Below are 21,209 nucleotides of genomic sequence, written 5' to 3' on the forward strand. Positions count from 1 at the left end.
AGCAAGAGCCAGGTCCAGTCCCCCAGGCTTACAGACCCACACCCTAGGAACAAGTATCTCCGTACGGGCAAGAACAGGCCCCAGCTCCCAGACAGGAATTGGTGCTTTTAATGGGTGATTTGGTTTGACATCAATACAAAAACAAGGTTTTGGTGCCAAGAGTCACAGTTTCTTAACTATATACACAGCCCTACCCCCGCCTGTGGGGGCGAGGGCAGGTCAGCCTGTCTTGCATCCAAGACATCAAGAGTTGAAGGGAGAGTTTAACAAACTGCACCCCAGCATCTTACTTAGGCACAGGCAGGAGTCCGCTCTGTGGCATGGGGCAGAGGGACACCACCCCAGCAGATGCTGAGAGGTGGAAGCCACTAGAGGGAAGCACTACCATGGGAAGTCCTCCCCCCTTGACTTCACAACTTGTAGGTACATGGTGAGGGTGGAGCAGGACTGGACCGTTGCCCCCGGGAGAGTAGAGACTCTCCACCATCAGAACCCAGGATGCACATGGTCAGATCAGATAGGAAGTGACAGGCAGACAGCATCTGCTTCCAGGATCAGTGCTAGCAGCTCACTTGGTGATGGTGTTTCTGTTGAAGCAATGAGAGAGGGGACATGAGTGAAGGACCAGGACCACTCAGGCCAGGGGGAAGAGATCATCACTAACAGGGGTTACAGCTACAAAAGAGGCCATGCACTCCTATATTAGCCCCACTAGACTTGGGAGAACCATGTCCTATGCTCCCCTCCAGACCACCTGCCCCAGGCCCCGGCTTCCCAGCACTGGGGAGGTCAGACAGACCAACCCTATGATGGCTGCTGAGAGGACAGGGTACTTACGCATTCATGCTCTTGCCACTGCCGCTCAGCACAATGTAGGGGGTCTTCTGGGCCTTCTGCTTCTCCTGTAGCAGCGCTACCGTGCCCAGGGGCGTGTCGCTGGAGCTCATCTTCTTCAGCAGCTGAGAGAGGGGAGAGCCTGAGTCAGTACAGCCCCTTGCAGACTTTCACCAACTCAACTGTGATCCCAGGCTAACAGCCCATCCCATCCCACCTGCACCCAGTGCTGAGACACAGCCACCACGGAGGTGCAGGGTCTTATCAGTCCCTCACACAGCAAAGGAAGAACTCCCCTATTCCAGTTTAAACAGCGGGGGGAGTAGAGGAGATGGTTAACCTGAAGAGTGGTTTGGCCAGGACCCCAGGCTTAACAGCCAGACTCTGAGGCCAGAGCACAACCATTGATGACTGCAAATAATCAGCACAGCACCCCTTAGTGCCACACAGGCACAGGAGCCAACACCGACCACAGTGGGAGAGCACCCACCCTATGCTGCTCCTGTGTCCCCCTGGGCTCTCCTCAGGTTTCCCATCCATGCCTGACTGCTTGGCCAACAGGATGAAGCTGGACCTGCCCCCACCCCTCTTTCAGCATCCTACAGGCTCTGCCCATGGGGAACTCCAGCCATGTCACCCACTCACCGCCTCCTCGTCCAGCTTCTTCATCCTCCTCTCTGTCTTCATCTTCCCGGAGCCCTTCCCATGGAAGCGGTGAGAGAGCTGCCGGAATGCCTGGGGACAAAGTGCACAGAGTGGGGGTCAGCACTGATTGTCTCACAGCCCCACCTAGGAGCCTCCTGCCACCCGCTCCACACAGCACCAGGGCTGGGAAACCCCCAGCGCCCTTCCCCATCTGTCTGTGACAGTAGGGAGAGCAAGGGATCCCCGCCACAGAACTCCCCCTTCACTATCACAGCTCCCAGCCAACCCTCTCCCACCCCCCATCCCCCCCGAGAAAAAAACCTCTTTTCACCATCACAGCCGCTTCCCATGGGGGAAATGGAGGGGAAAGACATGGATGCATCAGCACTGCCCACCCCCTACCCCGGGCGCCCCCATGTCCCTTCCCACTACCTCCTTTGGAGTGAGCTTGCGACCCGTCTCATCCACATATTCAATCTTGACGTCAGGCTTGTAGCCATCCTTTTCCTTGAAGTCCTGGGTGAAGCCCCGGTACTCCTCCCGCCGGCTGTACTTGTCATCAATGGCCCTGCGGGAGCCCAACCCAGAAGGTTATTTCAGTGGCGGGGCGGATGGCTGCTCTCCGCGCAGTCACTGCTGATCCCAATGTGATGCTAGAGGGCGCTCTCCCCTTGCAGTCAGTGCTTGCCCCAGCGTAGCACTAGGGGGTTTCTGTCTTGAATGAGATGCGAAACCAGGGCTCTTAGCCCTCTGGCCACTAATGATCCCTAGGCACTCAGGCCTTTCAGTGGCATGAGACATGGGCCCAGGTCTACAATAAGGGTTATGGGTGTTACTGGGAGTGCATGACCAGCGTCCACATCACCCAAACCACCAGCACAACAACTGCCTCCTTGCTGCCAGTCTCCGCTGCGTGACCGTCGGCATCCTTCTGGGGTTAGGGGAACCAGCCATGGGGCAGGACACTGCCAACACCTATTCTGGCAACAGATCTTATGGCAACCACTCCCTGCCCCTCTTGTGGTGGCAAGTGCTACAGCCATGGCTAGCACAGTGGGGCTTTAACTCAGGCAAGAGGCCCAGGTGCCAAGACCCAGAGGTGGCAGATCCGATTTCAGCTACTGATGATCTACCCCGGGGCTTCGCCTGCCCCACAAGGCCACTTACATCTTATCCTCAATGCAGTACACGGCTGAGGGTAGCGACTTGTTGGGCGCCTTCACCCTGGCCACTTTCTGCACTGTCGTCTCCAGCAGGCCTGCAGTGAGCAGAAGAGGCATGGATCAGGCCCTGCCCAGGGGCAGTAAGTGCTCTGGGAAGCTTCCCCCTCACCATAAACACCAGCCCCAGAGATCTCAGAGCTGCTGGATCACACAGGGAGAAAGGGCTTTCAGGGGCAGCATGGCCTAGTGGGCAGGGCAGTAGACTGGGACTCAGGACTCCTAGGCTCTATTCCTAGCTCTGACACACCTTGGGCACTTCAGTTCCCCTCTCAGGGGCTCTGTCCCCCTCGGTGACGAAACGGGACTGTTCTTAATGTTTCCTCTGAATAGTGTGGGGGTGCCTCAGTTTCCCCTGTGCAGTTCTTAAGTATCTAGGTGGTGGGATAAGGGTGTATGATCATGGCAGAGCCCTAGAGGGCAGGTATGTGCAGGGGTCTGGACACAGAGAATGGCCAACACCCTGTTTCCTGGCAACTGATGGCCTGGGCCCTTCCCCCCTGCAAGGTGAGAGCTAAAGGGTTGGAGAACAAAGGAATCAGGTGACCTCCTGGCCCAGGAAAGGGACAAAGCCCAGAGGAGGGGGGGCTGGAGATAGTTTCAGTTTGGGGCTGGCTGGGGATATGGAGTGAAGTGCCAGACCTGGTTGTCTGGCTCACTGCCCCCCAGAATGGACCCAGCTGAGGGGTCCTGTTCTCTGCACCTACAAGCTCTGTTTTAGACCATGTTCCTGTCATCTAATAAACCTTCTGTTTTACTGGCTGGCTGAGAGTCATGTCTGACTGCGAAGTTAGGGTGCAGGACCCTCTGGCTTCCCCAGGACCCCGCCTGGGCGGACTCGCGGTGGGAAGCGTACGGAGGGGCAGAGGATGCTGAATGCTCCGAGGTCAGACCCAGGAAGGTGGAAGTTGTGTGAGCTGTGTGTCCTGAAGAGTGTCTGCTCACAGAAAGGACACTGGTTTCACAGAGTCCTGACTGGTTTCGTAGGGAGCAGTTCCAGAGCATCGCCCGGGGACTCCGTGACACCCTCCCACCCTTTGTTTAGGCTGAGCTCTCCAGGTCGGGGACTGCCTCATTGACTGCACAGCGCCCAGCATGACAGGGGCTGCGATCTCTGTAGATCTTGCCTTACTACAATTTAAACAAAGTTCACTCCGGTCACTAAGTACCAGGGAGGGTTTTCAGAGAGGAGTTGGGCCCTGCTGTGAACAGGGAGCAGTCATCTGTATGTAGCACAGCAGGCAAGCATGGGAACCCAAGAGGATTCTGGGACAGGGGGCTCATCCTGAGCTCCCCACTTACCTTTGTTCTGGCAAAGCAAGAGGGCAGCAGCTAGGCCCCGGTTCACTATGGGCTCCTCATCCAGGATGGTGGTAGAGGATGCTGAGAACTGCAAAGGGGGAAGACAGGGTTCAGGGCTTTGGACTCATCTGTTTAAAGAGTCCCCTGCTATGCCAGCCCTGGGCTCCCCTCCCACAGCTCTGCCAGTGCCCCTCAATCCTGACTGACAGCCCCGCAGGGTTCATTGTGTTCACTGGAGGGACGGGGCGGGACGCGTGTCGGGGAAGCTATGAATGCAGTCACCGCCCACACACCCCTTCCCCAAATTGTACTCACATCCTGCTGCTGTTTCTCCTCATCTAGGTTGACCGTGCTCCACCCGATGTTCTCTTCACCATCAGAGTCTGAGCCTCCATTTCCTGACCTCTCATCATCCCTTTCAAAGTCCTGAAAGCAGAAGAGAGGCCACCCGGGGCATCAGCATGGGGGCCCCCAGCTGGGTGGCTTAGTGGGGCTGGGATCACTGCAGAACATGTGCCACAACATGCAATGCAGCTCCATGCTCCCAGCTAGGGCTGGCCAAAGAGCCCCAAAACAAAAGCACTTCTGCCACCGCAGTGCCTCCTGGGAGTGGTAGTTTGGTTGTTTCACATGCCCATTTTCCTTTATAGGTCAGACTCCATATGCCAGGATGCTCCATGGCCAAAAACTCCCACGATGTAGTGCTGTTCTGCACCAGAGGAAAGACCCTGATGTAAAATGGGAACTTCAGTCTGTCCAGGAACCCCAGCCCATAAAGGAAAATGGGAGCATGACGTACCTGGATCACAACTCCCATAGGGCACCATGGCAACATATCTGAATCAACCCCCAACCCATTACTATCCCCGCCCTGGGCTCTCCCCGAACCCACCCAGTTGTGCTGGTGCCGATCAGTCTCAACCCACAGCCGGCTACTATCACCGTCCTGGGCTCTTCTCCCCCACCCCACTCTGGCGGTGTCCCATAATTTTGACCCACAGCCCTCTGCTCCTGCTAGTTCTGCTGATGCCCCTCTGTCTAGGGCAGGTTCCTTTCATCCCAGCCCACTCTGGGGCAAGGGGAGGAATCCCCAGGAAGCCGCACCATGAGCTCCTCCTGGTCCTCGCGGTTGCCGGCCAGCCCATAAGTGGGGATCTCGCCCAGTGTGCGGCAGAACTCCGAGGTCGCATTGAAGACTATCGCTCCTTTCCTCTCTAGCTCCTCGTCGTCCTCCCGGCTACGGCGGGTCTCCAGTTTCTTGACGATCTCAGTGACCTGCTTCAGGAGCAAGAGGGCTGGGTTAGACAGCAGCTGGGCGCTAATGAGGCTGGGGGCTTGCGCACTGAACCAAGGATCACTAGGAGCCCCCAGAGTCAGGGCAGCCCCAGCAGGGCAGCTGGACCTGTGCTCAGGGGAAGGGTGTGACTGGGCACCACATGCTCCGTTCTGGGATGGCGGGTTCAGTCAAGGAGCATGGAGGCCAAATGCATCCATCCATAGAACAGGGTCACCCCAGAATCCTCTCCCTGGCTTTAGGAGGTAAGTGGGGTCTAGGGATTTGTAGGGAGCCAGGGTGGCTTCCCTCCGAACCAGAGGGTAAAGAGTCACCCTCTCAGCCTGAGTGGGCGGGGCCAGACCAAGCTTATGCCAATCCCCGGAAGGGGAGGGGTGGGACAGGAAGTACAAAGGGCAGGGCCCTTTGCCCAGTGAGTAGAGCACCAGAGAGGGAGACAGACACAGGCTGCTCCCTCGCAATCCTGCTGCCGATCCAGGGGAGGCCCTGGGCCAGGAGGAACCTGAACGGGAGGAAGGCCTGTGGCGACCAGGACTGCCAGCCGCTGAGTACCCAGAGGACCTGGAGGGGCCCGGCTGTAGCCCGGGCCAGCTGAGTTCGACACAGAGGGGGAGCTGGAGCTGCCAGCAGCGGAATACCCAGACGAGCTGGAGGGACCAGAGAGACCCCCTTGAGAGACTGGGGAGGAAGTAGCCCGGGGGCAGAACTGCACCGTGGGGTGGGGGTGTTTGGTCAGCGGGCGCGGATGGCCCCCCGCTGACCGAGCGGCGGGACCTTCGGCCCCCGCCGCTGTCAGGGCCCTGGGCTGGAACGCAGTGGAGCTGGGTGGGCCTGCGTTCCCCTACCCCGGCCAACCTGCCTGAGGGGCGCGCTGCAGACTCGTGCCGGCGCTCCTTTCCCACTAATTCCCCAGTGCCCGAAAGGTGTGACTAAGGCCTGCCAGTGGGACCATAGCCCTCCATCGCCCCTTAGGGGCTAGGAGGACCGACTGAAACCTGTCACAGGGTTAATGATTCCTAGGTTCCCAGCCCAGCTCTGGGAGGGGAGTAGTCTCCAGTCGGGGGGCCCACATTAGGAGCCAGGATTCCTGGTCTCTCTCTCTGATTCCATTCTATTCCATATGGTTATGACAGTAGCACTCAGATGGCCTCCCAGACCATCATCAAAGCCCCCCACCCTGATTCCACCTGTGGACCAGGCCTCCTCACCTTCTCCCCACTCTCCTTCAGTTGCTGCATCTGCCGGAGCTTACGGCCTTTCTCCAGCTGCTTCTGCAGCTCCTGCTCCGCCTCGTCCTCCTCCAAGGCAACTGGGGATTTGGGCACTTTCTCAGCCTCCTCTGCAGGGAAAGAAACATGGGGGCATGGAGTCAACAACAGCAACGAGCATCCCAAGGGGCCTTTGCTTCAGCAGGGTGGGGTCCTGCGGGGAGCATCAGGCCAGACACTGGAGGCTGCTGGGTAAGAACCAGGCTCCAGGGCCCCTGACACACTAACCCAGTGCTTCTCAACTTTGATACCAGAGACTGGCTTTGCTGCCTTCCTAAACTGTCAGGGAGATCTCAGGGACTGGCATCAGTCCACAGACGAGTTGAGAAAAACTCCTCTAACCCACTAGACCCCACTCTCCTCCTAGAGCAGGGGAAAGAACCCTGGAGTCCTGGGTCCCAGCCCCTCACCATCGCTGCTGATTTCCATGTTCTCTACCCGGGTGTCATCCGACTGGGATGGCAGGTCTGCAGGCTGGTTCACAATCTCTTCCATGTCCCCTTCCTCCTCCTCCTCCTTCTTCCTGTGAGCCCTCCTCCCTCGGCCCCTTAACCTGTGGGGAGAGAACTTGGTTAGCACGTGAACCAATCCCGCACAGCCCTCTTGGTCTCTCCACCCACAGGACTGGACTCCCCTGCCCCCCCGGTTACCGGGAGCCAAAGTCGCTCTGCTTTGTCTCATTGCCCAGGGGCAGCAGATCATCAGCTTTCACTGGCTTCTCCTTCTTCCGCAGCTTCTTCACCCGCCGTTTGGTCTTCTTGAAGGTGATGTTCTGCATGGGAGAGACCAAACGGGTCAGTGAGGCACAGCCTCTATCCCTCATCCACACAGCATGGTCCTGACCTGGTGTGTAGCACCTTGTCTGCAATCCCCATGAGCACCCAGGGCCCGGCACCTTGCTAACCACCCCCTCACACATCTACCCAGGAGCACCTGTGGCTCCACGCCCCCAGCATCTGTACCTAGAACCACAAGTCCAGGCGCATGCCCCACGGTGCCACTCCCTAATACACACACATGAGCAACTGGGACAAGGCACTGTCTTTAACACACCAGGCCAGGGGGTGGCTAGAGCCCAGCGCTCCACTCCAGTCCCACCAGTCCACAGGTAGTCTGGTCTTGTAAGACAAGGTAAGAATCCAACACCCCTTTGCAAATATTCTCTGTATATGAGAGGCAGCACTATCATGGGATTGGGAGCCAGGACTCCTGGGCTCTATTCCCAGCTCTGCCACTAACCTTGGGGTCAGTCCCATCTCCTCTATGCCTCAGCCCCATCTTTTGTCTAATCAGACTGAGCTCTCTGGGGCAGGGACTGTCTCTCTGTGCATGGGAGGGGTCCTGTCTCAGTTTGGGGGCTCTGTGCATTGCCTGGTGCACAGTGGGGTCCTGATCTCAGTCAGGGGGTGCTTTGCAGCACCCAAGACAATCCCCCTCCAAGCGCTATTGTAACAGACATAATAGCATTAGCCACAGCTTCACAGAGTTTAAAGATCATCTAGTACAGGCCCCTGCAGCAGCAGGGAATAGATGAGGTAAGACATGCCCAGCAGATGACCTCTGCCCCATGCTGCAGAGGGAGGTGAAAACCCCTACGGTCCCTGCCAATCTGACCTTGGTCTAATTCCTTCCCGATCCCAAATCTGGCCATCAGCTGGACCCTGAGCGCCTGGCAAAGCCCATCAGCCTGGCAACTAGAGAGAGGATTAGGTGGACCAAGTCAGAGCCTGGCTTGCCCCACATCCCACTACTGCAATAGGGACCTGGATCCCGGAATAAACAAGTAGCAGGTGCTACTGCAGGAGGCCTCCTTACCATCTCCTCCGGGGTGAAGTACTCTGAGGCCAGGTGCAGACCAGGCATGTCTAGGCTCTGGGCCTGGCTGCGCAGACTATCGCGAACCTGCTGCAGCTCCCGCTCCCATGAGCCATCTGCCATGCCGCCCGAGTCCAGCTTGAAGGATTTCTTCTTCTCCCCTTCGATCTCCTCATCATACTTAGACAGGACGTTCTTGTGTTTGTACTGGGGGAGAGACAGCACGTGAGCCTCCAGCACAGAGACTCTCCAGGGTCAGGCAGCATAAGGCATTCCAGCAGGGATGCAAAAGGGGAATCAGAACAACAGGTTTGCGGCTCATGAGCTGCCCATGTCTTCCCCACCACTGCTCGTTCAGGCTTTCACTCAATAGGCCCTGCCCCCTGCTGATTGGCTGTTTTCTCTAACTCCCTCCCACGCTCCAGTTCATGTTCTCTGCCTTCCTTGGTCTGGTTAGCTATACCACCTCCAATCCCACAAGCAACCCACCTCCCGCTTAAACAAACCATGGCACCTCTCCACTTTTCATAGATCTATAGAGTTTAAGGCCTGAAGGGACCATTAGAGCATCTACTCTGACCTCCTGTCTATCACAGGCCAGACAGTTTCATCCATTTCCCCCTGTATTTAACCCAATATCTGGCATTTGGCGAAAGCCTCTCCCAGTAAGGCATCAGCCTGGATTTGAAGCCATTAAGAGAGCACTATTTAGATTATTCCACGTCTGGAGCATTGCCTGCCACCACCAGGGCCCCACCACCCCCAGATTTCAGCTATGAGGCAGGTCACAGAGCCTGCAGTGGGAGCCCCCGCACCGCACTGTTGGGCAGAGAAACGAGTCACAGCACCGACTATAATGCCCTTCCCCACTCCAGGCAGATTCTCCACACCTCTCAGGATCAGGTTTTGAACTGCAATCCCTATGGACAAAGCTAGTCCATAGTCCCGGCCCCTGTTGCCAGCCAGGAATACACCCACTGAGTAGGTCAGTGCTCGGACTAACCTACATGAAGGAGTCTTCCCAGGCAGGCCAGGAAATGCTCTGCACGCTAACGGCATGGCCCTTTAAAGCCACCGTACTGCTGTAACCCAAGAACACTGATGCCCCTGGGCCTGGATTGAAGGAGGTTAGAGAACAGTGTTAAGTCACAGCCACCAATCACAGGGGGTTTGCTAGTTGCTTGATTAAGGGAGGTTGCTTTGGGAATCTAGGTCACCTATGACCACATTTCACGGCTACCTTTAGCCCAGTGACTCCAAGCACATGGGCGCGCACGCACACACACCCCCCAACGAGGAACCTGGGCCTATTTTAAACGACAGGAGGAGGCCTGAGAACCAGTGCAGCCTGCCCTTGTATCCTGTGCTGCTCTTACAATCGCCATGTCATCCACACTCTCCTCCTCCTCATAGGGCCTGTACTCCGGCTTCTTCTTCCGCAGTTCCACATTCTTCTTAGCTTTCTCCTTGTCCACTATATTGACGTTCACCAGGACATCGTCCTCCTCCTGAAGGACACCTGGGAGACAAGATACCATCACCACTGGGTTACCATACAGCCCTGGCTCGGCCCCAGCCACAGTGCTCCCAGCACTGTAGCTAACGACCACGGACTGTCAATCTATTCATTGCCCGCTGCGTTCAAGGGCTTCAGTTGGCCAGCAGGAACAAGAGTCTGTAACAACATCACCACTTCCCTCTCCTCTAGCTTTGCAAGATGCTTTACATCTGGCATTTAATCCCCCACCACGCCCCAGAGAGGCTCCAAAGAGGGAAACAGAGCCCCATCACATCTAAGTGACTTGCCAGAGTTCAGTCAGTGGCAGCACCCATGGTAGTGCCCAGGAGCTCTAGTCACTGACCAGGACCCCTTGTGCTAGGTACTATACAAACAGAACAAAAAGACAGTCCCAGCCCCAGAGAGCTGCCTGTCTAAATAACCCCTGACTTTTTTCGGTCATCCTGCTCTATGCCCTAGGCCACCCTCCCTCCCACTTCCAATATGATTATGGGAAACTGCAGCGAATCATTAGTGGCTCAGGGCCTGCTGTACTGAGGGCAGGCAGTATGCTAATAAATGCATTCCCCAGTCAAAGGGCTTCTTGCACAGTGGGTGTAACACTGAGTTTGATGGAGTTCTGCCTTCTGAAACCTGTACAAAACCTGCTCCGTGCTGCCCAGATTCCAGAATATCCACCATTATCTCCATTCAGTGAATAGAGGCAGTGCAGCCTAGAGGGGAGGGTGCTGGATTGTGAGTTGGAGATTTGGGTTCTCTTCCCCGCCAGGTGACCTTGGGCAAGGGCCTCTCTGTGCCTCAGTTCCCCCTCCCATCCTTTGCCTGTTTAGACTGTGAGCTCTCTGAGGCAGGGACTACTTGAGGGCAGGATCTGTGCAGCACCCAGTGTAACTGTATTGGTTGATATCACACACACACACACACAGTTCTACCAGTACATAATCTGTGTGTAGAACTTGTGAGCAATTCCACTAATAGCTTCCCCCCCACCCCCCAGGGATTTATACAGACAGGTCAGAAAATAAATTCAGATTTTATAGCAGGGGAGCAGGGAGTGGGGAAAGCCCTAGTGGTAGCCATGTTGTCTCAATACAGGCAGCCCTGCTCTCCACCAGAATAATCATTACCCCACTCCCATGCTGAGGGGTGCAAGGGAAGTCCCTTTGGTTACCTTTGTCTTTGAGGGTCAGAATAACGGTCTTTCCTTCCTCAAACGAATCAATGGTGTGTTCCACCGTCAGGCCCTGCAGATCCCGGGAGCTGTAGTGATCCTGGAGATAGAGGAAAATCCAACAGGAGGCATCAGGCTGAAGGAAGTCAGCTTGGGAGGAGAAGGCATGAATGCCAAGCCAGAACTCAGGCACAGCCACCCGTCCCCCAGAGGGCAGTAGAGTCATTAGAGAGATTACAGAGCCAGAAGAGGTCACTGTGATCATCTTGTCTGACCTCCCATGCAACACAGGCCATACGACAGCCCTGAATTAATTCCTGGTTGAATCGGAGCAGATATACTAGAAAAACATCCAACCTTGATATAAAAATTGCCAGTGATGGTGTCATAACCATACAGCTAAGGGTAGCCTAGAATTCCTCCTTACCTGTAAGGGGTTAAGAAGCTCTAATAACCTGGTTGGCACCTGACCAAAAAGACCAATGGGGAAAGAAGATACTTTCAAATCGGTGTGGGGGGGTGAGATGGGGGGTGTTGCGCTCTTTGTTTTTTGTTCTCTTGGGAAGCAGAGAAGCACCAGGTCAGAAAATTCCTCCTCCTAGGGCATGTTAGATTACCTTTTGTTTTCAAGTTGTGAATTTTCCCCTGTATTAAGCGAGAGGTTTATCCCTGTTTTTTGTAACTTTAAAAGTTTTACCTAGAGGGGAATCCTCTGTGTTTGAATCTGATTGCCCTGTAAAGTTACCTTCCATCCTGATTTTACAGAGGTGCATCTTTTACTTTTTTTTTTCTTTATAATAAAGTTCTGTTTTTTAAGAATCTGGTTTACCTATTTGGTTGGTATATTATTCTCAAGCCTTCCCAGGAAGGGGTGTAGGGCTTGGGGAGATATTTTGGGGGAAACAGGAATTCCAAGTGGCCCTTTCCCTGATTTTTTGTCTAAATCACTTGGTGGTGGCAGCGTACCGTCCAAGGACAAAGGATTTGTGCCTTGGGGAAGTTTTTAACCTAAGCTAGTAGAAATAAGCTTAGGGGGCTTTCATGTGGGTCCCCACATCTGCACCCTAGAGTTCAGAGCGGGGAGGGAACCCTAACAGATGGAGAATGCACCACAGCCCTTGGGAAATTCTTCCAACAGTTACCTCCTCTCACTGGGAAAAATGTGCTTATTTCCAGTCTGAATTTGTCTAGCTTCAGCCTCCAGCCATTCGCTCTTGTCAAATCTTTGATAATGGAGAGCTCTTCAAACTAGCAGACAAATTTCTGTCTCCTATGTAGGTCCTTACAGACTGGGATCAAATGGCTACTGATAACCTTCTTTTTGTTAAGTTAACTTGATTGAGCTTCTGGTGTCTCTCACTCTAAGGCAGTTTCCAATCCTTTAATAATGCTCGTGGCTCTTCTCTGCACCCTCCCTGGTTTATCAATGTCCTTCTGGATCGGTGCACACCAGAACTGGACACAAGATCCAGCAGCCAAGCATTGTATGGTTTCAGCTTTGTACAGAGGCTAGAGATGCAGGTTTCAGATCAGATGCCTGGAAGTGGGGGACCTTCAGTTTCTACCCTAGAGCAACGCCAGGCTGCATGGGGAAGCCACCACTGTAGCACTCATGGCCCAGTTCATGCTAGAGAGTAACTGCAACACTAGTGAAATCAACTGAGTCGCATTGAGGTAAGGGAGCAACTCTGGCATGGATCAGTGCCATAGCACATGGAGTCCTGGATAGTCTCCGGGAAAGCCATTGTGAAAATGGAGACATCAATACTACTGCATTTCAATAAGCAAACATGGCCAGCCCTCCTTGCCAGCACACTCCAGAGGTGTGCAGGAGACCCCTTCTCTTTCTGGGGGCACTAGGATCCATGCAGCACTCCCCACCCATCAGCCACATACGCTGTAGAGCAAGAAACTGCAGGGAGAAGCCAGCCAGAGACTGAAACTGGAAGGAGCAAAATCAGCTGAAGCTGGGACATAAGACACTATTTTGTACTGATCTGAAGGGACTTCTCTGCCCTGCACTGACTGGGGTTTGCTCCACCCTGCTCCCTTCTGTCTCTTCACTTCAGACTTGCTTCACAGCTTCCCCTCATACCCTCCCTACCCTGCCCCCTCTCCCCATTTCCTTTCCCCTCCCAGGATCAGCTATCATGCGGTTTGTGGCCATGGCATTGTTCACTCTGCTTCTGCATACTACACCTTTCCCCCAGCTGTATCTGTCCCCACCATTTAGCATGTAAGATCCTTGGGGCAGGGACTGTTTGTACAGGGTCTAGTACAATGGGGCCCTGGTCGTTGTTGGTCCCTAGGCACTGCTGAGGTATTTACACTCTGCCAGGACCTCCAGGTTGCTCTCACCTTCTTCTTCTGCCCAAACTCCTCTTCCACAAGACTGCTGATGCCGAATTCCTGGTCCATCTCTTCAAGGAGTTTGGCCTGAATTTAACAAAATAGAAACAATTCTGATGCTTTTAAAATTAATCGCAGTCATATAGGACGTATTAAGATATAGGGTCTAATGCAGAGCTCCTCAAAGTGTGGGGCGCACCCCCCTAGAGGGGTGTGGAGAACCATCCTGGTGGGAGCGGCTGGGCGTGGGCCAGCCCCCACAGGGGTGGGGAGGGAGCACCACCCAGCCCCTCCCCGTTCTGCTTCAGTCCCACCCAGAGCCGCATCCCCGGCTCCCATCCCCAGCCTTGGCGCAGCTCTGATTCCAGCCCTGGAACAGCCCCCAGCCTCGGCCACAGCTCGGTTCCGAGGGCTGAGGCTGGGGGCAAGGCCAGGAACAGAGACACACCTGACCACGGGCCCAGCTGCTGGCCCCCACCACAGCCCAACTGCGGCTCCGCTCCCAGCTCAGTCCTGTTCCTGGCTCCAGCCCCACGCCCAGCGTCAGCCCACTTAGCCCTGTCCGCCGCCCCACAAGCTGCAGCCCTGCTCCCAGCCCCACCAGGCCTGACCCTCAAAAACTTGGTCTAGTGGCCAAAAGTTGGGGGAAGGGCTGGGAGCCAGGCCATATACGTTCCCAGCACTGGGAGGGTGTAGAGTCTAACAGTTAGAGCTGGGGTGCAAGGCATTAGGACTCCTGGTTTCTATTACCCACTGACCATGGTCTAGTAGTCAGAACAGGCATGCATGGGGGAGAGAACCAGAACTCCTGGCCCAACCTTGCCATTTAATCCATTTGTACCCTATCACTTTCTCTATGTCTGGTTCCTTGATATTGTTTGGGGACCTGCACAGTGCCTGGCATGATGCCTCCCTCCTGGCTGGGGTCTGTAGGCACTACCATAATACACCTAAACAACACAAGGGCTAAGTCTGGCTGCTGTCTACACCTTCCAACCTCTGTAGCAAGCTCATAGCTCAATAGGAGCTGGCTAAGCTGAAGAGTATTACTTCCAAAGCATACAACAAGCCATCAGCACAGCCCCAGTCCAACACAACACCCCCTTGCATGCAGTCCCAGGCCAGCAAACGTATGCTCTCGCATCAGCCGGCCCAGAATACCAGCCACCATGCAACACTCTGCCACATGCGGCGAATTACAGCCTTAGTTCCTTATTGCAGCAGCAACCCAAGAGCTGGCACAGCTGAGAGCAGGGCAGATGGCACCAACTGCTGGGACAGGGATGGAACATGCTTTACTACTGGATTGAAGACAAGGGCAGCTGGGTACATGTCACACATAGTGCTAGTGTTCCCAACGAGGCACCCATGCAGCCCAGAAGCTTCTGAGACTCCAGGACTACACTAACCCTCTTCTCAGCCAGCTCCTTCTCAACCTGCAGTTTCCGGCTCCTCTCGATCCAGGCAGCGGTGTCATCCAGCCAGGGGTCATCCTCTCCCAGAGACTTGATTTTCCTGAAAGCGGGGAAACAGAGGAAGAAGCTAGCAGGAAAGAAGGCTGTTCTGCCTTGGAGAGCTCCCCACCACCGCCTCATCCTCCTTGGAGCCCTCTGGATCCTTGAAATGACCAGGAGCTCAAATGCCTTTCCTGTCCTCAGGAAAAGCACTGGTAGTTCAGTGGTAGAATTCTTGTGTCTGCCCCATAGGAGACCTGGGTTCAAATTCTGGTCAATGCAGACCCATGTTTTAGAGAGGGATGGAAGAGGGAGAGAAGGAAAGGATGGTTCAGTTGTCAGGGCACTAGCCCAGGACTTGGGAGACCCGGGTTCCATTCGCAACTCTACCAGACTTCTTGTGTGACCTTAAGTCAGTCACTGACGCTACCCAGTGACTCAGTTTCCCCATTCCAGAACTGACTATATTAACTACACTGAATACTCTTCTTCTCCATAGAAACATCCAATTCCGTTTGGAATCCAGCTAAATTCTCAACCTTAATATCCCATGATAATGAGTTCTGCAGGCTACTTCCGGCCAGAAGGGCCCTAGTGTGGAATCATCTAGTCTGACCACAGTATAACACAGGCCATAGGACTGCCCTGATGTAACTCCTACTTGAACTAGAGCAGATCTCTTAGAAAAAGACAGCCAGTGACAGAGAACCCACCATAGCTCTTGGTCAGTTGTTCCAAGGGTTAATTATCCTCACTAGTAAAAATGTGTGCCTTACTCAATGACACATCTTGAGCAAAGTAGTCATTAGCTCAGGCTGTTAGAGCCAGACATCCCAGGTTCAATCCCTGTTGCCTAACAGTTACATCCTTATATTTGTATAAAGCTTGGGGTCAGAGCAATGAGCAGTGGGTGCTGACACTGCATCACACTCAACAGTAATGGGACCAAGTACATACAAAGCAAATAGGGTGGGGGTTTACCCTAATTTCTGGTTGAGGAGCCGCTTCTCCTTAGCAGCTGCTAGCTTCTCCCGGATCTCCTCCCTCTGCTTCAGCACAATGGGGTTGATCACCTCAGCTGCCACAGGGTCCTCCTTACTGCCCACTTCTGCAGAGGAAAACACACAAGACAGAGGAGCTGCAGCAGGAGGAGTCAGGCAAGTATGTTACTGCCCCCCTCGCCACTTGCATTCCTCCTGTTAGTGCTTGGCAGGAGAAAAGAACAGCACAGGGATCAACTGAGTGCCTTGATCAGCTGGGAGAGGGCATGGGAGGAGTCTTACCACATCTGATCATGGGATGGACCTGATGTCTCTTCCCCTTGGCCAGGGCCAGAGCCCTGCTCCCTGTGGAAGGAGCAGCAGTGGGAACTGGCAGGCGTTGGGTCCAGGGGAGGAAGGAGACCACCATGCTCTAACCGACTGCTCAGCAGGGTGTCAGCGTGTTTCAGCATGCTTGGCCCAGGACAGTCCGTAGGCACACTGTGTGGTGACGCCACACAGCACAGCCTAGGCATCGGAGAGACCAGGAGAACCACGGGGTCTGTCTGTGTCCAGCAGCCTCCATAAACACCACCGCCAAGACCTGCTCTTCTCTACTAGGAAGGGGCGCTATAGCCACTGAGCCCTCCTACACCCTCCAGTTCTGTTTGCCCTGCCACCATGCCTAGTGCAGAAATGCATGCCGGGATGGAGTCCCCAGGGACCTCAGCTGACAGAGGGCAGAATTTTCAGAACCACTGAGCACTGCCTTAATCCTGCTCCTATGGGCTTCCATGGGGGGTTGTCAGGCCAACACTGAGTGCTTCTGAACAGCCCAACCAGAGCATCTTGCTGCCTGGATGAAGAGGAGAATTCAGATGGAATCTGGAGAGACTTCCAGCCAGCCCTCATCTTGCAGGACAGACCCAGGTTCGAGTCCCTGCTGTGTCACAGACTCCCTGTGTGACCCCAGACAAATCACTTAGGCCATGTCTACACTACAGACTTCACATCTACACTACAGACTTCTGTCAGCCAGGGGTCAGATTAGGTGTGACTGACAAGAGCAGAGCAGACAACCGCCCGCCTCTAGTGTAGGTGTAGCTATACAGAAAATCTGCACTTTGAGGAGTTTTGCTTTGTGGGAATAAGGTTACTCAACCTGAGCAAAGCCAGTACTAACTACTCAGTCACATGCTTCACCGGCATAGTATACAGATATTCTTATAGTGGTATAGTGCTCCTAGCACAGACATGGCCCTTGTCTTTCATTTCTTCATCTGTACAACACGGTATTAGTATTGTCTACCTCTCCAGGGAGCTCTGTGGATAAATACATTAAAGGCTGAGGGGCTCAAATGCTACAGAGATAGGGGCCAGATAAGTACACACAAAAACAGTGTTTGTACAGCGCCCAGCACAATGCAGTCTTGGTCTGTAACTGGGGCTTCTTGGGTGCTACTGCAATACAAAGAGCCTAAGAGAAAAATATTTAATGAGTTCAGAAAGTTTAAGGCCAGAAGGGACCATTAGTCATCTAGTCTGGCCTCCTGTAAGGCACATGTCAGAGAATTTCAGCCAAATACCCCTATATTGAACCCAGTGACTTGTTACACCAAAACATTTCAGTCCTCAGAAGACACTTATGTGCCCCTTGCAGGGAACAGGAGAGACTTGGGCAACCCCAATACCCACAGGCCCTGCGATGGCAGGGAACTGATGAGAGATGAAGAGTGGGGCACAGGAACAAGGACCCTCCAGCAAAAACCCCAACCACAACACATCAAAGCGGGGGAACACTAAGATAGCAAAATACCAGAGACCCCACATTTTTGTGCCATTCCTACAAAGGGATGTTAAAGCCTTAACAAGTACAAAGTGGTTTCAGACCAAACACAAGGTTTGGGTTTTTGTTTTAATTAAGGTGAAAGCCAAACTTACCCTTTTTGATGGTATTGACTTCCAAAGGCTTCAGCCCAAGTTTAGCTCGGAGTTTACTGCAGATAGAAAGAAAGATGGGGTTATGTGGCATAACCATCAGAAATACACAGATCCTACAAGAGCAGGACTCATTTAGAGCACAGAGAAAAGATTCTCCAGTGGTTCAGGCATTAGTGTGGGACTAAGGACACCTGGGTTCAATTCCATCCCCGTCCTGTGTGACATCGGAAAAATCAGTCCATCTGTAAAACGGGGATAATAGCACTTCACCACCTCACAGGGGAGTTGTGAGGATATATCTATCAATGATTAGGAAGCTACAGGAATTGGGGGAGGCAGATAAGTACCTAAGCTTTCTTCTATGTTTGCACACTGGCTAGCACAATGTGGTCTTGGTTCATGACTGTGGTTCCTGGGCATTACTGGAACACAAGTGATAAAATCCAAGGCTGAGGCATGGCTGCTGAGTTCTCATTAGAGGAAATTAGGCATACAAATCCACTATGCCTTCCCTACGGACTGCACCTTGACAGTCGGAAAGCTATGTACCCAGTGACCTTGAGAGCTCTGCTGGCAGGAGCTTTAACTCCTGCCAAGGCAACCCAAGATCTCCCAAGTTTCTAGTCCAGTGTCCTGCCCACTAGACCATGCTGCCTTCCCTCATAAAAAAAGATTACAGAAACATTCCAGCAAACGGCATGACAGACAGGATGGCAGAGCCTTGGTCATGCCCTAAGCAATGTCTGATGGGCTGTGAAGATTTCAGATTCAGAGTCATCTTTGTGAATCTCAGACCAACTCCCCATTCATTTCTTTCCAGATCCCAAAAAGAGCCAGGGGGGCCTCTGCATTTTCAGCACCAACTAATTAGAGAAATAAATTACAGACCCCACATTTCCCACACACAAAATTAATGCCACTTACCCTTTCTGGGTCTCATTTTCCCCACCTGTAAAACGGGGATAAAAGTATCGTCCAACCTCACAGGATGGAATAAATGCATTTGGTGCTCAGACACAATGAGAAGTGGGGGGGAGGGTGAGCACATAATTACATTAGATATAGCATCTCACTTACTTGGTCTCTTCAATGCTGAGAGAAGCATCCCCCGAGCTAGCCTTTGAGCTGGCAGCTGTTTAGAGATAAGTCAGGGAGATGTTTGTAAACAAGACAAAAGTAACAGAGACCTCGTTTTCATAGATTTTAAGGCCAGAAGGGTCCACTCTGACCAACTGGTCTGACTTCCTGCTTAGCACATGCCAAAGACCACCACCCAGCTAAGATATGCTTTTTATAGCGAAAAGTGCTGTGAACACACACACCCCTTACAGGGACCTGAAAATTTAACTTGGTTCCTTTGGCTTTGCCCATCAGCTGGAATAAAGATCCCACAGAGGGAGCCAAGCTAGTTATTCTGTCGATGAAACAGAACAGACTCCAGCTCACACTATTGTGGAGTGTCAGTGAGGTCAATGGCTAGATACCATGTCATGACAGAATATGGTACCATAAAACAGGGTGCTAGACAGATGTAGCCAGAAAGTGTGTCTATCCAGATCACAGGCCACACAGTTATCGTATAGAGTTATGTATTAAGACACCTTTTCGGGGCACTTTATACATAGATGTCTCATGATCAACCAAGGAAGTCCCTTCACAAAAGGTCTATCCTGAGCTCATCTGCTCCAAAAACCTTTCAGAACCCCTTTATGAGCAATTACAAGCACATGCATGCTCACTCCCCAGGACAGGCGATGAGCTTACTCCTTGCTTTACTCTGATCTTTCATGCCCCTTCTCCATCAAACACCCCCCGCCACCCAATAAATCAGCAAGTCATGCCTTCCCTAAACCTCATCCCCCACCACCTCCTCCAGGACAGCACCTGCAGCTTCTGCCTCCTCCAACCCATGAGACGTGTCATATCTCCCTCACCCATCAGAGACTATAACTCCACATCTCTACCCCATAAAAAATTCATGCCCTCTGACCTCTAAAGTTAACGACCCAGTGCCACAACACAGAAGGACAAACACACACTCTGATCCCTCACCTAGCCCCTTCCCAACACCTGACCCCCATAACTTCTCCGCTAGCAGCCAATCCCCACCATAAACCCTCATAGTCAACCCAACCCCCCCCATAACCACCTCTAAACATCCAAAGACCCCTGCCACCCCAGAGCACTGCTCACCAAACCTAATAAACTCTGTCCATTCCCTTACCTCATTAGCCACACCAATCCCTCCCCCTCGACCGCACAGACTCCATATCACCATAGCCCCTCTCCCTCCATATCTCATAGCCACACCCCACTCCCATAGACTACCCCACAGGACACTCCCACATTCCTTTCCCTCTGACCTCCTCAGCCCTTCCACTCTTAGCCACCAGTGACTCCGCCTCTGACTCCCACCTTCTCCCTTTGGACCCCTTCCCCGAGCCCCGGTCCTCTCCCCTGGCTCTCGGGCCGCTCGTCCTAGAGCCTCCCGCTCAGCCCCCCGGGTCCCTCCCCTCATACCACCCCCCGGGCTCTGACCTGCCTCGTATCCCTCGTCGCGCTTCTCCCGCTTGATGCGCCTGGTCCCCTCAGCCTCCTGGGCGCCCCTGTCCCCAGCCCGGCCATGGCTACCCCGGGCCGCCGAGGCCGCCTCCTCTCCCCCACTCCGCCGGCTGCTCCGCTCCCCGCGGCTCCGGCTGCGCTTCCCCCGCCGCTCGCCGGACCCGCCGCTCCGGTGCTTGTGCTTCTTGTGCTCCCGATGCCGGGAGGAGGAAGAGGGGGCGGCGGGCGCCGGCTGAAGTTGTTGCGGTGGTTGTTGCTGCTGCTGCTCCTCAGAGCCCCCAGGGCCCCCGGTCTCCCCCCGCTCCCGGTGCTTCTTCGAGGAGCCCATGGAGACGCAAAATGGCACCGGCGCGACGCGACGCGAAGCTTCCGGGGTTGGCGCCACTGTGCTTCCGGGTCATTACCCACAAGTTGGCGTGCATTCCGCACTACTTCCGGGTAATTTACAGCCCACTTCCTGCTTGTCTACACGCTACTTCTGCTTTATGTCACTTCCTGTTTCCAAGCATTCGAATTCCGGGTTCTTTACACCTCACTTCCTGTTTACAAGGCTACTAGCTCCGGGTCACCACTACACACTTCCTACTTTCCTGAAGTTGCTGCAGCTGGCTGACCTTTGCCCCTAGGCAACGGGGATGTGCCATTACCATTGGAGGGGGCGGTGGCATATTTCTTCCCAGGGGAGCCGAGTGGCACGGGCTGGGGGGCAGCCCTATGGCGCAGAGCTGCCAGGTGCGGACACTGCGGGTTGTGGCGAAGAATTATAAAAATGAGCCACCAAACAAAGGCCTTCGGTTAGAGGGGGGTGAGTAGGGCACCGCCAGCGGCTGTACAGAGCCAGAGGCAGGACACACT

At 54.1% G+C, this 21,209-nt stretch overlaps 1 protein-coding gene across 2 annotated transcripts; it reads right to left on the bottom strand.

Annotated features, from left to right (window-relative positions):
* Nucleotides 1–85: 85 nt before the first annotated feature.
* Nucleotides 86–20,701, bottom strand: SART1 (spliceosome associated factor 1, recruiter of U4/U6.U5 tri-snRNP). 2 transcript variants are annotated; one of them, XM_075130387.1, is made up of 20 exons: nucleotides 20,331–20,701; nucleotides 18,870–18,924; nucleotides 17,793–17,848; nucleotides 15,853–15,979; nucleotides 14,827–14,932; nucleotides 13,427–13,504; nucleotides 11,069–11,168; nucleotides 9,755–9,897; nucleotides 8,379–8,585; nucleotides 7,214–7,335; nucleotides 6,974–7,116; nucleotides 6,504–6,634; nucleotides 5,106–5,276; nucleotides 4,317–4,427; nucleotides 4,002–4,089; nucleotides 2,647–2,737; nucleotides 1,912–2,047; nucleotides 1,480–1,569; nucleotides 838–959; nucleotides 86–587 (listed from the first exon to the last, which is right to left on the bottom strand). In XM_075130387.1, the coding sequence occupies exons 1-20, from the start codon at nucleotides 20,680–20,682 to the stop codon at nucleotides 569–571; spliced, it is 2,448 nt and encodes an 815-aa protein (XP_074986488.1). In that variant the 5' UTR covers nucleotides 20,683–20,701; the 3' UTR covers nucleotides 86–568. The 2 variants fall into 2 exon arrangements, with proteins under 2 accessions (XP_074986488.1, XP_048712285.1); XM_048856328.2 differs by having other exon boundaries at nucleotides 5,106–5,279.
* Nucleotides 20,702–21,209: the final 508 nt, after the last annotated feature.

This window comes from Caretta caretta, chromosome 7, assembly GCF_965140235.1.
Source record: "Caretta caretta isolate rCarCar2 chromosome 7, rCarCar1.hap1, whole genome shotgun sequence".
Taxonomy (NCBI): Eukaryota; Metazoa; Chordata; order Testudines; family Cheloniidae; genus Caretta; species Caretta caretta.

Excerpts from the sequence above, each read along its gene's own strand:
- SART1 (XM_048856328.2), bottom strand. The coding sequence starts at position 20,682 with ATGGGCTCCTCGAAGAAGCACCGGGAGCGGGGGGAGACCGGGGGCCCT. Across the intron at positions 7,336-8,378 it reads ACTTCACCCCGGAGGAGATG|AACATCACCTTCAAGAAGAC; the intron begins GTAAGGAGGCCT and ends TCTCCCATGCAG. Across the intron at positions 2,738-4,001 it reads CTTGCTTTGCCAGAACAAAG|GCCTGCTGGAGACGACAGTG; the intron begins GTAAGTGGGGAG and ends TGCTCACTGCAG.